This window comes from Bombus pascuorum, chromosome 6 (genome assembly GCF_905332965.1).
Source record: "Bombus pascuorum chromosome 6, iyBomPasc1.1, whole genome shotgun sequence".
NCBI lineage: Eukaryota > Metazoa > Arthropoda > Insecta > Hymenoptera > Apidae > Bombus > Bombus pascuorum.
In genome coordinates, this window is record NC_083493.1 from 17,308,237 (window position 1) to 17,324,208 (window position 15,972).

Sequence of the window (15,972 nt, forward strand, 5' to 3'; positions counted from 1 at the left end):
GAACGATATCGGTGACGGTTCGAAACGATCAAAGGTACGTTTATTTTTATCGACGTTTCCGGATGTGCAACTTTTCATGAACGCTGTAACGACCACGGATTAAACGCGTGCAGGTAACATGACGAGTGTCGCGGTGCGATTCGAATCCTTTAGACAAAACTCGCGATTAAATTTACGCGGGATTTATTTAAAGAATGCCCGAATTCGCGTTTGATCGAGTTTAGCTTTTACTTTTAGCGAAATAACGAATTTAATCGAAACTCGAAAAATTCTCTCTCATTTTTTCTTTCTTCGCGTTTCATTTTTATTCCGTCGATACTTTCACCGACCACGAATACTTTAACGAAATAAATTTAACCGTTCGTCGATCGAGTTTTCGTTCGCGCAAGTAACCGTATACGTTTTTAACGAGGAGTCATTCATCGGGGTTTTACTTTGTCACGCGCGATAATTAGGTTTGTCGATCGATTTATCGTGCGAGACCAAATTACCTATGCAAATGCAACAAGATTCTGTTACCTGTTGTACATGAGAATGTCTGGCTTCCAAAGCTTGTTCGGTGTAATTCGAAGGTCCTTCACGCCACCGTACTCGGACTCGTTCCATTGAAGGTTGTAGTCCATCCATTCCTGAAACAATGAACAATTATCGTAAATGAACGAGCTTCGATTATCAGCTACATACTGCCCATCTCCGCTGGTATATTTTAGACGTAAACATTTTGTATGTACGTTTATCAAATCGGAACTTTCTTCTTTGGCCAAAGAAAAGTAGCAGTTCTACTGTAATTATCTAATTACAGTCTGCGCAGGTGGGTCCTAGATTCTCGATCTGTAAGGACGAGTAATTTTTATATGATTTGATTCTGAGTCTGCGCGCTGCTACTTTTCCTTTTCTTGGTAATTTACTTCAGTTGGTTAGGTTTCGATAATCAAAGCAATCAACTTTTCTCACAAAGTTATTATTTGCAAAATTATTTAGTGTAAATGGTGCAACAGAATTATGTCGTGAATATGTATCTATTGTATGTGTCCATTGAAGGTGTTTTAAAGAATGCATACGACACGTTTTCGATGAATTGTTCGGTGCAACTTTTTGCACAGATATATAATATTTTCACGAACGTTAATAATTCATTTCCTGATCTATCGGTTATCCAAACACGAATCAAATATCAAATAACAATCTAGATCGTTCAAACAATGTCGACATGATAATATATGTATTTAATTAACTCCAATGGAAAATCAATTCACGTTATAACTTGTAAATAGAAATTATAACAGCCAACGTACATTATAATTTATTTAAAGAAATCACTAAAATTGAATCCTGCGAAAATTGAAAATCCGTTATCAGGGACAACTTCAGCTGGGAAGAATATCAATTTTCCATAGTCTAGCGAGGATAATGAAGCACGAAAAGTCACGAGAACTTCGTTGGGGCATGAAATCGGTAAAATTAATTAATCCTCGTTAGGTGGAAAATTAATTATTCGTGGAGATATCCTTCTTCGAGCGATCTGTATAAAAGGCTTAACGCGGAACCAGCTCGAGCGTGCCCAAGTCAAATTTCACGAAGAAACAACGAGTGTCGACCGTAAGCTTCGTAATTGAATTCGTCGAACTGTTCGCACGAAACCGTAACAACTTTCGTCTTCCTTTGCTTTCGTCGTTGTCTCCGTGGCTGAAGAATAACTCGCAAAATAACTAGTCTGCAGGCACGCGCAAAAGTAATCCACAAAGCACGGTGTTCAAGGAGATAAATTTGCCAAGAGCTCTAGAATAACGGAAATCGGTACTGGTGAATTACGGTCGAGCGACAAGACGCTTCAAAGAGCTTGGATAATTGTCATTGTTCCTTGAATACACCGTAGTAACGTTGGATGAAGCACTTTAAATGCAAATTGTCTAAACATCCCCTTTGTGCATTTTTGTTTGCTTCACAGGCAGGAACGAATTTAAGCGGAAAGTAATGAAAAATAACACGACGATATCGAGCTTGAAATGACCGAACGAACAGGTTACTTTGATCGGATGTTTGCATGATTCTTAGCACGTGAGTTCTCCGTAAAGGAAGATTTCTCGCAAGCTACCTATTAATTTTACGAGTGACGACATATACCTTCGGTTGCACTCTGTCTACTCTACGCGAGAGATATTTATGGCTGACTATACGTACCTAATACTACTTTGATCTCCCTACGGTCTTCGAACTCTTGCGATCTAATCTCGCTCTCGTTTCAATAAACACGGAAGCTTAAGGTTCTAAGGGAAACTTAAACAAGGTGAAGACGGAAGATTGCAACTATTTCTTCGAACGTTCTCTAAACTAAAAGAAAAAAGTCTTAGCGATCAAAGAACACAATCGAATCGGGAAATAACGCAGAGGAACGTAGCAGGATGAAAAGGAGAATCGCGCGAGATCGTGCGTTAGTTATTACGTTACACGATACTGCACAACATCTATCGCCTATATCGGGTCGAATAAAAAGCTACACACGCATCTCTCTAGGTCAGCGTTCCCTCGTTAAATGTACTCCGACAAATTGGATGAATTACGAATTGCAGAATCAATGCGTGCTCGGCCGGTAAATTGCGGCGAGTTTAACGTCAGATTGAGCCGGTGCGCGGCGTCAAAATGAAAACCGCGGCATTACTAAGCCGGGCGAAGGGAGCGGACAGAAGCAAAGAGCCAAGAGCGAACTGCGGCCGGTAGTTGTGTATATTTTAAGCGCAGCGACTTTCGAGGAATGCGCGACCTGGTTTTATGACGGCGGTGTGCAAGCTGCATAGAAAACGCGGTGTTCTATAATGTATACTTCAATTTCCGGGTCCGGACGGCCGAGTCTCGACGTTTGCTCATTAGATTACGCGGCTGAATTGCACAAACGAGGAATTCAGAGGGTGAAAGTTCGCCTTGCCCGTTTGCGTGGGCGCAGCGGGGAGACGCGTCGTGTCTGCTTGGAGATTTTCAAGTTCCTTTTCCGGGCGATTCGAAACGAGGCGTAACGAACGCTCTTTCGGCGTTCCCCGGTGAAATAAAATTTCGTCTCAACGGCTCACCGAGTGCTTTCTATTTGCTGCCAGCTGGAGCTTCCGCAAGGAGTTCTGCGCTTTCGGAGATTAAAGGATCGCTTTCGCTTTTTTCCCTCGCTTTTGTTTCTTTTTCCCTCTTTCTTCTTCTTCTTCTTCCCTTTTTTGGTATCCGGTTTTTATTCCTCGAGAACCATCGAAGGACTTTAACCTTTCGAAATATAATTCGAGATATTAGAAGCCAATCCAGTGCTACGGTGGTCCAGATTTATCCCGTTTTGTCTTTCTCCAAATTAGCTTCTAACTTACTGACGCGTTAGAAAATTAGAACGACGGCCAAATAACGAAATCTTGTTAAGTATACCTCTTTCATATAAATTTTTATCAAATAGTCTCGTTCCGTTTTTGTATAAAATATGCAAAGATTGGAATCTTTACGACACGCCATACCGTTCCAATCGCTCTTCGAGTTTCTCTCGTAATCTTTCGTTCGCGATTCACGTAACTTTTGACCTCGATTTCTTTCGATTATTCCTTTATCGTACCGCGATACAGCCCCTTATTAACTTTCATCGACGAATGGGATTAATATCGCAATAACAGAAATTTCTTAATATTCTTCGAATTCAAAAGGTACGTAGTTTTGTCACATGATTTATGTGCTTCGTGCATGACTGTGCTGCATGATAGTTTTGTGTATTGCGATGGAGAAGATAGATGATATTTTTCGTATAAAACGAGTAACGAAAAAAGAGTTTCCATATTTCACAACCTTTTGAAAATCAACGCGTAAAGAATTTGGTGATTGATCATTTTCATGACTTACACTGACAAGTTTGCGGTGCAATTTATACGAATATAGGAATTCTTCATTCGCATATTCATTTATGTTAATTTTACGAAATCGACGCTGTAATAATAGGCGATACGGAAAAAGTTTTCAGCCGAACTGCGCATTTTAAATTCATCTTTAGCTGCGATTTTCCAAGATGCATCTATTATTCGATGTCACTTAACCGTAATATACGTTTTCGTGAAAGATCATTTTACATTCATCATAATTACTTCTTTTCTCCTCATCATCGAGCGAAATTGCTTCGCTACAGCCCCGATGAAAGCCGTCTCGCTAAATTTTATATCGCGGATTTTATTTTCCGCTAGTCTCGTTACATTCATCTGCATCGTGTGTTTCAAATTTCCTTGTCCAAGGATATTTTCTGAAAGTCGATTTTCAATTTACTAGTAAACGTCGTAAGCCTTAAACGTCGTATACAAGATCCTTCTGTAATCATGGCAGCGTAGGTAGCAACATTTAACAAAGTATAGTATAATCCCTGTCTTACTTTAGAATCTCAATCCCTTCTTGATTCTTCTCCGAGCACACGCAGGACTAGTCAAAGAAGACCCATCGAACAAGAAGGGAAAAGAACGCTGCTAACAATATACGAGATTTGTTCGGAGTGTCTTCGTGTTTTCTACTTTGCGCTTACCCTTATGCATGAACGCATTTCTTAAAAGAGCACAAATCACTCTTGGAGGTAGAGAGAAAATTTCTAATAAATACTTTATCGAGCAAGATCGATACTAAAAATAAAGGAATCTCGATTAAATCTACGCGATTTTGCAAATGAATATTTACATAATTATTACATACACCCCCGTTTACGAGTGAACGATCGATTAACCGTGATTTTATATTCACGCAGGATGATCCTTTCAGGAGGGTGGTAGGCGTGTCTAAAGTATTTTCTCTGTCGGAATACAACGATGTTACACGCATAGGCACAAATACTCTGACACAGACACCCACACAGGAATTTGAACAGGACACTTACACAGGTCATACTCATTACCGTATAGAGAGTGGGGTTCAAAATATTTAAGGGATCATGGGTCACTACCTACGTCTGGTCTGAGAGTAACTGACCAACAATCAACAATTCTCGTATACGTTGTTAATTATATCACTCGCTTATACACATTTGGTTCTGTAGTTCTGTTGAATAAACATCACTGAACATTATTTCAACATAAACATTGTGTCTTCCACAGATTATTAATTTTATTAACTTTAAGATTAAATTCTAACATTCTCGTGTTGATCCGCGTATAAAAAATAAGAAATCAATAAATTTCGCTTCGATATTTATTCGCGACTTAATTTGTCGATTGCCAAATAGAAAAGTTCGTTTCGTTGTTTTATTTGAAACTTCAAAATCGCCATTGACGAATAAATCGTTTTCTTTTAAAGTATTAGAAAACTTCTGGTCTCAGGTGTTTTCCTCTTTTCGTAGAATGCGTCGAAAAACTTTACGAGAAAACGATCGAACCTCAAGGCGGATGATTATAGGGAAGAATATTATAAGTTCGCATACCACGTTCTTGTGCTCCGTAACCGAACTTCGGCAGAGTATCAAACGACTTTCATAAAGTTTGAATTAAACGTATCCCTGTGTAACGAGCGGAGAACGTAATTGTATTTTTAATATAAAGAAATTCCTAGGTAAGCACATCTTCAACTAAACTAATTTTTTCTGCAGAAATTTTTCATATCGAGTTTCATAAAATAAAACTGATACTTTTGATGCATTTCAAATGTACAGTAGCGGACAAAAGTTTAAGACGAAATGGAAGAAATAAATAATTGATTTACTTTCCATAAAAAATATAAATACGGTGTTCTACTTTTGGTATTAACTAATTGTACATTTGTTTGTACACTTAGAAAAAAAATTTCATTTTGATATTTTGCTCAATAGCTAAGTTATAAAAAAGGAACGAAATCTGTATAATATTTCGTCGGTCAAAAGTTTAAGACTATACAAAAAATATTAATTTTTGGTTAAAAAATATACACAATTTTTGTTTAAATTCAATATTTTGTTCAATATCCGTTATTTCTTATCCCTTCGGTACATCTTCTTGGCATAGAATCTATTAATTTTTTATATTAATCTACCGTAATATTATTCCAGGCTGTTTCAATCGTAGAGTAAAGTTCATTTAAATTTTTCGGTTTATAACCTTGTACTGTCTTTTTTATGATGCTTCACAAATTCTCGATTGGGTTAATGTCTGGTGATTGCGACGGCCACGGCAGCACGGTGATATTTTCTTCTTGAAAAAACTGTTTCACAACCCGAGCCGTGTGCTTCGGATCATTATCATTTTGAAAAATAAAATCATCACTCATATTGTTGCGTGCAAAAGGTAACATTGTGTTCTTGAGTATGTCCTTGTATTGAAAACGGTCCATAATTCCATTGATACGACATATCGGACCAGGGCCGCTTCGAGAAAATCACGCCCACACCATAACGTTGCCACCACCATGTTTAAGAGTTTTTAAAACGCACTGTGTTTTCAAACTTTCGCCAATTCGACGTCTAACGTACCGTATCCCGTCAGAACAGACGCGATTGAATTTCGATTCGTCAGAAAACAATACCTTTTGCCAATCTTCACTTGTCCAATGCTTATGAGCTTTAGCAAATGCAAGTCGTCTTTTTCGATTCCTAGAACTCAGCAGTGGTTTCTTTTGGGGTTTTCGTCCTCTTAAGTTAAAGTCTTCTAATCTTCTCCTAACAGTTCTAGCACTAATTTGTGTATCGTTTTCATAGTTTATCTCCGCAGCAATATTATTTGCACTACGAAAACGATCCTTTTCGCTCAATCGATGAATCCGGCGATCCATTTTCGGTGTTGTTTTCCGTGGTCTTCCGTTTTTCGGTTGATCGCAATACATGCCTGTCTTTAAACATTTATACCAAGCTTGTTTACAAGCTGTTTCTGACCTGTTCACTATATTTGCTATTTCGGTGAAGGTTTTACTTTGCTTTCGCAGCCTTACGATTTGTTCCCTTTCGTTTTCAAGTAAATTCTTTGATTTACCCATAGTCTGTTCCTACCTAAATGAATTTTAAGCAATAAAAGGTACACTAAACAATGATTTTGACATTCCAGAATCAAAATGTTCAAAAACTGTACTCGTACTCACGTTTTACACAGATCGTCTTAAACTAATGTCCACTGTTTCCAAGTGCTAGGCGGTAACTAACTGTTGTAACTCCTACATTGTTTGTATTTAACAACTGACTGTCTGAGGTTACGAAGGTCAAACATACAGCTACGTTATTCCAAAGAGACAAACCGAATAGAAGAACAATATGCGTATAAGATGTTTGTAATCCGGTTTACAAATCATCGTCTTAAACTTTTGTCCGCTACTGTAGTCTTTTACATAATTTTATTTACCGTGATACGTATAAGGAGATGTAAACTAACGCTTAAGTAAGCAACGGAACGAGTCCTTTTTCTAAACACTTGAAATAATAAATGTTGCGTTACACAGCATAGCTCGGGTTACTATGACTCATTGTAATATAATTGTAATATACAATTCCGAATCGCGTCATTAGCACTTGTTATCAGGAGGAACAGCTCCTTGGTGTGGAAAACCTAACGCACCCCTTAGGATTATCTAATTTTAATCCGTTCAAAGTATAATATGCTTCTTAACAAGTATAAAGCGAAATCTCTTATTAAAGATAACGTGGAAAGTAAATGATTACATTGTTAGTCGATTAGCGTAGAAAATTATTTTATATGTAACGACTATTTCGTCAAATTTCTTCTTAGCATACCTGATGAACGATCAAGGGGATTTTTAATAATTCAAGGTAAAAATCTGTGGAAAGGAACAACGAAAGTAGACTCGCGAAGGAATTCGTTCGGGAGAACTTGCCATAATACTTTTTCCATTCGACGATATTTCTACATTTACGAAGCGCACTAGCACTTGAGTTTGTGGATTATGTGGTCCTAGAAGTGATCAAGTAGCAATGTTACTATCCCTCTTGAGGGCTTACTCGTCCCTCCGGCAGAACGTGATCTCGAGAACTAGTCAGCTAGTGGTTTGGAAATCCACAAATATTCTGTTGGAGTAAGGGGGAGAAAGAGAGAGAGAGTTAGGGAGAAGAATTTCATAAAGTATTAATTTAAAAATCTAGTGTGAAAGTTGTGTTTCAACTTCTCTGTATTTAAATACATACTGTGCTTGAAGCAAATGAATCGACTAATTAGGACGTAAAAAAATACTTCAAACGAAATAAAAAACGTTGGAAAGGTAGTTTCAGAGTATTGGAATTCGACTCGCTTAAATCCAGATAACTCGGTTAACCCGAACCTGGCTTGATATAGTTTACGTATAGAAATATATAATTGCAACAACACTTGTGCTCGATTAAAACGTACAAAAAAGCCGAGATTTCTAGGGAAATTATTGTTCGTGTGAAATTTAATTTCGTCTGAACTCGTGTCGTTTACAAACAAAAGTCCAAAAATTTATTGCGTCACTTCTTACCACGTGCACGGTGTTATTTAATTAAAAAATTTCATTAGTTTCCAGAATTTCAGAGCTATGTAGGTACAGCAAAAATATGATGAATTTATTATTTTATTATTATTTATTCCAGTATCGTAAAAACGATACAATGGCACAATATCTTGTATATATATATATATATTTTTTTTTAGAATAGAAACATTTCAAATTTTTCGAAAGAACGAAGCTTTTGAATGCATTTCCATATATTACGGTCGCTATCGGGAAATGGCTGACATTCATATAGGAAAAAGAGACATATCTCAATCGGATTGGACTCTGCAAATGCCCATCGTTCGAGCTGCAACGGATTGCCGCATCTATCTTCGGATGACCACAATAGTGGGTGCATGCACTTGACCGGCTCTCTCACGTGCATTAATGCAACGCGTGCTTTCGGTTAAGACTGAGGCTGGATGGCGATCTTGCGAGACCACAGTGTTACCCTGAATCTACATCGACCATACTAATCCGGGCAACTCGTCCCAGAAGACCTCGTTTTTCGGTGACGTTGGACTCAATCGGTTCTGCAAGATCGATACCGATACGATGTTGTTCGAAACAGTGTTTCTATACGAAGTAAACGCAATCAATTTGGTTTGAGAACTACGGCGAGTAACGATAAATTCTAAAAAAACGATAGTGAGATTTTGCGAGATTATGACGTAATTGTAGATAAACATTTTTCTATTATTAATATTCACGTCTCATCCATTTGCTATGTAAATCGCGATAAAACGTTAGTAAATTAGTGGAATTAATTGCCTAGAAATTTTTACCGCTTATCTTTCCTTCGTTTCAAAAAACATGTATATCGCACGAAGCTTACATATTAATAAAGCTGCCTTTTATGTGCTATAATACACAATGGCTAATTTATTACAAACTTCCAATTCAAATCGAAATTAATATACTGTGGAGATTAAACAGCCGATTATTTCAACCGATGCAAGGCACGATATTTTCGAAAAGCATATTGCTCCAAGTCTTTACCTTAATTAGTTTCCACGATACATAATTTCGTATTATTAAATCATCGCAAATGCATGGGTATGTCGAATGGCGGTTGAAATTCTGGGCGTGACCTACTTTTTTTCTTGAAAATACGCATATCTCAGCCAAATAGTGGTGGTACTAGTACTACTGCTGCTAAAAAGCAACGACCAACGTCTATTGCTGACCAGCGCACAGGTGCTACGCTTAGGGTAGGGCAGTGAATGCATACGAGCGAGAGGTCCGACTGTGCGAGAGAGAGGCGTACAATGAATTATTTGGAATTATGATTCGCTTTAAACGGAGATATCTCGACAACGAGAAATCGTATCCAAGTAAAACAAAAATTCTCTTTAAAAAGCAAGTTTATTATCCCTAACGACATAGGTAATTACGCTCTAGAATGTTTAAATTGTAGAATGTTCTAATTTAAAACGATAGTTAAACCGATAATTTGTCGCTTTAATTTACTTTTAATGGCATTCGTAGTTGCGTCGTCGACACTTTGGGCTGTAAGTATAAAATTACATTGAAATGCTTATTAATAATAATTTAGGTGTGAGAGTTACGACTTTAACCGACATTAACATATAGAACGACGCTTCGATGTAAAATAAAATGTGCGCGATAATAACTTTCCGCGTAAACTTAGTTGCGATTTCCTTGCGAAATTAACGTTTGTTTTCATTGCAATTCATATTTTACAGCGTTACGTATTTACGGGCGCGCGCGCGCTCCTACAAATTCTTAATTATAAGTGAAACTTTAATTTCATAATTATATTTACTTAACAAATATGAAATTAAACATTTGTTACATTTATCACCTCTGTATAGCTTTACGTAAAAACTTTACAAATTTATTACACCGTAGCAATGTTTATTGTACGCTATGTTGTATTTCCTATTTTATTTCGTGACAAAAGTTATATGTTTAATATATTTTAAATATACGATGTTGTTACAACGAAGTAAACAATGTCGTGTACACGTATTATTCATACGTGAAAGCAAAGAACATCAAGCAATACGGGCTGTTTTATATTCATGAAAACTAAAACTGTTAAATCATATACATACCTCGTATATATGTATATATATATATATAAAAGAAAAAAATACACGAGATACTTTCATAAGTGATTTATGAAACCTTTAGATATCAGTTATGAAAACTTTAGTAGCTATTAACACGAGAAGCAGTTACTATGTATCGATGATCTCTCGCGTATAATAAGTAAAAGCTGGAAATCCATCGTATTACAATATAATTTTGTACTAAAATTTCTCTCAGTTTACGTCTATTTCCAATGCATGTTTCTCAGAAAGGAACTTCCACTTTGAGAAAAGGAGGAACTCCGCTCCGAAATTCAAGTTCGTGCGATAGAGGCATCGATAGAAATCTCACAGAACGATTACGCGTCACGACAACGCGCTCAGAAGCCGCCAGAAATTATTGATCTTGTTAGGATAATTAGAATTATCGGGTTATGCGGCGAAGGAGATTGCTCTGGCACGGGGTAACTTGTGTGCAGCTTGGTTCGGGATAGATTATGGGCCGACGGGTTTCGGAATGGGTTAGAACGTTGGGACATGCCGTATGTCGCTTGAATTGTTCATTTGACGCCGTCCTGGCCCTTGTTCCTACCTCTGTATATATGCACATATACGCAAACACAGATATACATAGCGTAGTACTCGGTTCTCTGGCCCCTGGATTAAACGCACTCAAACGTGAAAGATCTCTGAAGTTCGTTAATTCGACAAAGACAGATAGGGAGATGGCTTGTTACTTCGGTCGCAAGCCACGGAATTCGCTCGGCGCGATAGCGTCCGACCATCTCACTCGTTGTACGATCGATTGTGCACGTCGATGACAATAAAACGTTATTGGAATTCGAACGAGGGTGGCGAAGCCCGGCTTATAGATTTTGTTCCAGACGAAATTAGTTTTCTTCAGTTTTTGGCAGACTCTAGCTCGCTCTACGTTTTATTGCGCTGATGTTTTGACGAAAATTCGCTGGCCAACTTTTTCGAATACGTTATACGAGCGAAAGTAAAGTAACGGTTCTGCAATAGTTTGTATGCTCCGTGGAAATGGGAAATGAAATGGGACACGACCATGGGAAAAGAGGTAAATCGTCGCTTAGTTTGATCATCTGCTTTTATGACCATCGAATTGGTAAATTTACGAAAATTCAACATTTTTTAGACGAAACGTTTCGACGATGATATTTCGCGCGATGAAAATATGAAAATACATCGAGGGTCTAAGATTTAATTTCTCGCGCAAACATCGTTATTACAGGGGTCTCTTATTTAAGGTTAAAATAAAAGAAAGATAATGCTCCAAAAAATGTTAATTCGTCGTTCGTAACTTTTAGCATTTGACTTCGTCTTAAATTCGATAAAAAGTAGCGGATCTCGATAATCTAAACGGACAACGGACTATTTAGATATTAATAGAACTTGCTCTCATTCTTTCTGATGCGTTTCAATTATTACCTTCGTGTTATTAATTACGCTAATTGCGCCACGAACAAACGATGAACCTCCATTTGGGATATTATCCAACGTATGGGATACGTATTAACGTATTGGCAGTTTTGTCTAAATAAAATACTATTCTTAGATAATTGAAATTTGCTCTCATTTCATTTCCAAATTAGGCATTGCCTTTTTTATTTCATAGGATATTTTCAACCACGATCTATGTCATCTCAACGAAAACACGATTCTAAGTAAAATTTCTTTACCTTTCGTTCTAAACGGAAAAATAGCACGTTTGCTGTATTTCTGCGACAAAGATGTTTCAGAAATTATTTACAACTACGCTTTTACTAGAACTTTTTCGCTTAGAGTTACATTTCCTCGGGAAATTTCAATCTACCGTGCTCGTGTTTGAAAATATCCTGTATGTCCATCTGATTTCTTTCTCATCTGGCGTCTTTATGGCGCGCTGAAGTCCTACAGCTAAACAGAAATATCGTTGAATGACTCAAGACCAGGTCTTTTAATTAAAGTAACGTACCGACAGAAATAGCCGGATCCATTTCGTTGGAACAAAGCCGATGAAAAGAAACGATAACGACCTGGTAGCAATATCATTGTTGCAAAGCTAACACGGAGGAACGATTCTCCCGAGCCATTTTAAGGTCATCGGAAAGCTTCTCCCTCGATCTCGGCGATTCCTCCGCTTTTTAAATTATTCGCGTCACGTCTGACGGACGGACGTTTTCCTCGAATTCGGTCGTACAAACGGTAGTCTTATTGAAATCTCGTGATTATTGTTCAGTTTATGAACGAAATGTGTGAAATGGAGATCGAATAGCGAACGCTAAACGAAAGTAGAAATGGATAAAAGTAGAATCGAATGTAAAAATGATCGTGCGAGCGGGTACCAAAACTCGAAAGTCAAAGTTGTTTTAAATCTGTACGTTGAATAATATTCGTTAAAATATTACAAAGAGTTACGATTATAAAATATATAGGATAATGCTTATTTATTTATTTAATTATCTAAAAATCGATGCTCGATGCTCATGTAGCTTAATTACTAAAATCCGTAAATATGTCTTATTTCATTTATAACGTAACTCTTGTAAGGATGCGAAGGAAGCAAAGAATGCGAGAAATCACGCGTTAAACAAAATCACACGTCCAATCAAGCGGTAAATAACGGACGATAAAGTCGAGAATTCGATTCAACTACGAAAGAAAGTCGTATCTTTTGTTTCGGTTATTTATCGTATATCGGGGTGCGTTTATTTCGACGTCGGACGATCGTTTCCCGTCTTCCTTTGAATTCGCAACACCTGTGACCAATGTTTGTTCGGTAATGTCATCGATAGCGTGGATGTGGTACACTTGACTGAATGTCTCCTTGATAACACGCGCGAAACCGAATCTTGTCACTAATTGCGCGGAATCGTAGTCAACGTAGCGTGAATTCTTGAACGTATCAGCGTGTGCGCGTTGACAGGCAGTACGCTAGTAATATCATTCGACTGCGTTCGGATATTTGGCAGAGATCGTGCTTCACTCGATATATATGCTTGTGAAAACGTGTTATCAAGGAGGATCAAAGGATCGGTGTCACGATTAAATTTCAACGTTGATCGATCGATCATTTTCATATGAAAACTACAACGATACGTTAACTCGCATTTCCTATTCTTCGACCGAAAGCAATTTTACATTTCACCACGTTTTCGATCAATCCCGCGACCAGAATTGCCTCTTTATGTGGTATTTCGTAAATCGAACAGTTCAGCTGGTCGAAACATCGTCGAATAATTAGCCGCTGTGATAAATAGCTATTTTTATACGGTTAGTACCAGCTGTGATTATTCTCGAAAGTAATATTCATCATCATCGTTCATCATATATGTCTTCGACTTCAAATCCTAAATTAGTTTCAAAGTTTCACTTACTCGGCAAATGATTAAGGGAGGAAATCAGTCTTTATCTATTAAATGGCCAAAATTCCGGCAGAAGTGCACTTTTGATACACGAGTTTAGCGATGTTCGTAGTAATTAATGGTGCTAGTTAGTTCATAGTTAGGGTTAGATACATTTAATTTAATTACCGTAATTAACACACTGATTATATATGTTATATATATAGTAATAACGAATCAATTTATGCTAAATAAATATTGGTAGAGGAAGGAAGTAGGGACAAAGAGAGATATAGGTTTCCCTTTTTTGCGTTTAAGTAAATTACTACATGTTTGCAAAACTACTTCTTTTCTCAGAGCACCTGCACTAGCATTATATATTTTCGCACGAAAGCATATCGTGTTTTGTCTGAAAAAAACGGTCGCGTTTCAATGCATTAGTCCGACGACTACTTTGCACTTTTGGAGAACACAAAAGCTGCATCGAGCTCGAAACAGTCTAGCTGTGTTGGTACGGTATCTTTTAAATCCGGATGAAATTATGATATTTCATTAGTAGTTTAAAATAAGGAAACATTAATATTTCCTTATGTTTTGTATATTACGTTATAAATTGAACGCTACGCGTCATGCTTCCGGGAATTCGCGGCCAGCTAGCGAGACAAAGCTTTGAGGGCTTAATGACCAGCACCCGAGGAGGCGTGGAAGGGATGATAAGGATATTCAGTTGAGAGAAACATTTATGTTTCCTTATATTTCATATATTACAAGTTGAACGCTTCGCGCGTTACTCCTGAGTATTGGCGGCCAGCTAGCGAGACAAAACTTGGAAGGCTTAGCGAGCAGCGAGCCAAAAGGAACGGAGGGCGAAACAGGTCGAGAATATTTATATAGATTCGTTAAAAGCAAACGGTGGAACACACAAAGTGTGCGCGAACGTGAGTTCTTTAAATCCGTGTACACGTTCGGACGAACGTACGATGTAAAATTACTTGCCCTAATCCGATGCGTACTTTCCTCTCTTTAGAATTTTCCTTTCCTTCTCCGAGATCTCTGGTAACGTTACTTCGCATTTTTATACACTCCGATAAAAATTTGTCGCATTACAACTGACGACTATATGCTGTCAAAATGTTACATAATTTCCGCAGTAGGATATCACGCCTCCAATGTATAAAATTTACAAATTTATTATTTTCCGTGTTTCAGGCACTTTGTGCGTATCTTTGTTACAGAAATTACCATCCTATAATTCTTCATCAAGTATATGCGCATAATGATGTTGATGTTAATATTCACCTGTGCAAATATACGACGTGCAAACAAGCAGGAACGAGTGCAATCTGCGTTATAACGGTCGCAGACGTTGCGTCGTGCTATTAATTGTAACATTTTAGCACCAGTATCTTCGAAGGTTTGTTTATGTAAATTAAAAGAGGAACTTCCCAGTTGCCGTGTCATTTGCTTCCCTCCAGAATTTGCTCAAAAAGCATTTGTAACAGATCTGTAATGAAGTTGAGTAGGAAGCGTATTTGAAAATAAACAAATCCACAAAATGTTTTTGACGGGACCAACGGGAGAATCTCGCAAGATGCGAAGGGAATCATCCCGATTGGTCAAGCAGTTTCGGACAAACCAACAAAGATACATAAAAAAGGAAAGGAAATAGAAATATATTCGTCGAATTGAGATATCTTCCTTCTTTTCCGAAGTCGATGCGATAGAGAGATTTTATTGTTCATTTTATTTTAATAAATTTATATATCCTGCCCAGAATTCGTAATTATCTAGTGGAACGTGGGCACGAAGGGTGTAGCATATTTCAATTTTTATTATTAAAAGAAAAATCTAATATCAAATCTGATAGTCTCAAATACAGTGAAATCATGACTATTGACACGTAACCATTGACCACAGTTGCGAAAAAATTAATTAGAAAATTTCATAACCAAGTTTAACATCCTCACCCCAGCTCGTTAATTACACCTCGACGTATCGATAGATCGATGATTGCCTAACAACACGTCGCAGCGTCTAACGTCATTTACTTCTCTTCATTTCATCACATAAAGATTATGTCGTCGTCACACTTGTACGAAAGAATCTTGACATCATTTCTTGATCTATCACACTTATCTATACGAAAACGTATTGAGTACTCG

General features: G+C 37.5%; 1 protein-coding gene across 4 annotated transcripts in view; it reads right to left on the reverse strand.

Moving 5' to 3' along the window:
- LOC132908416 (neuronal acetylcholine receptor subunit alpha-7) overlaps positions 1–15,972 on the reverse strand; it is a 285,011-nt gene that overhangs the window by 143,874 nt on the left and 125,165 nt on the right. For all 4 annotated transcript variants that reach the window (XM_060962442.1, XM_060962441.1, XM_060962443.1 and 1 more), the window contains exon 5: positions 520–629. In XM_060962442.1, coding sequence (XP_060818425.1) covers positions 520–629 — 110 coding nt within the window. The remainder of the gene's footprint in view (positions 1–519; positions 630–15,972) is intronic.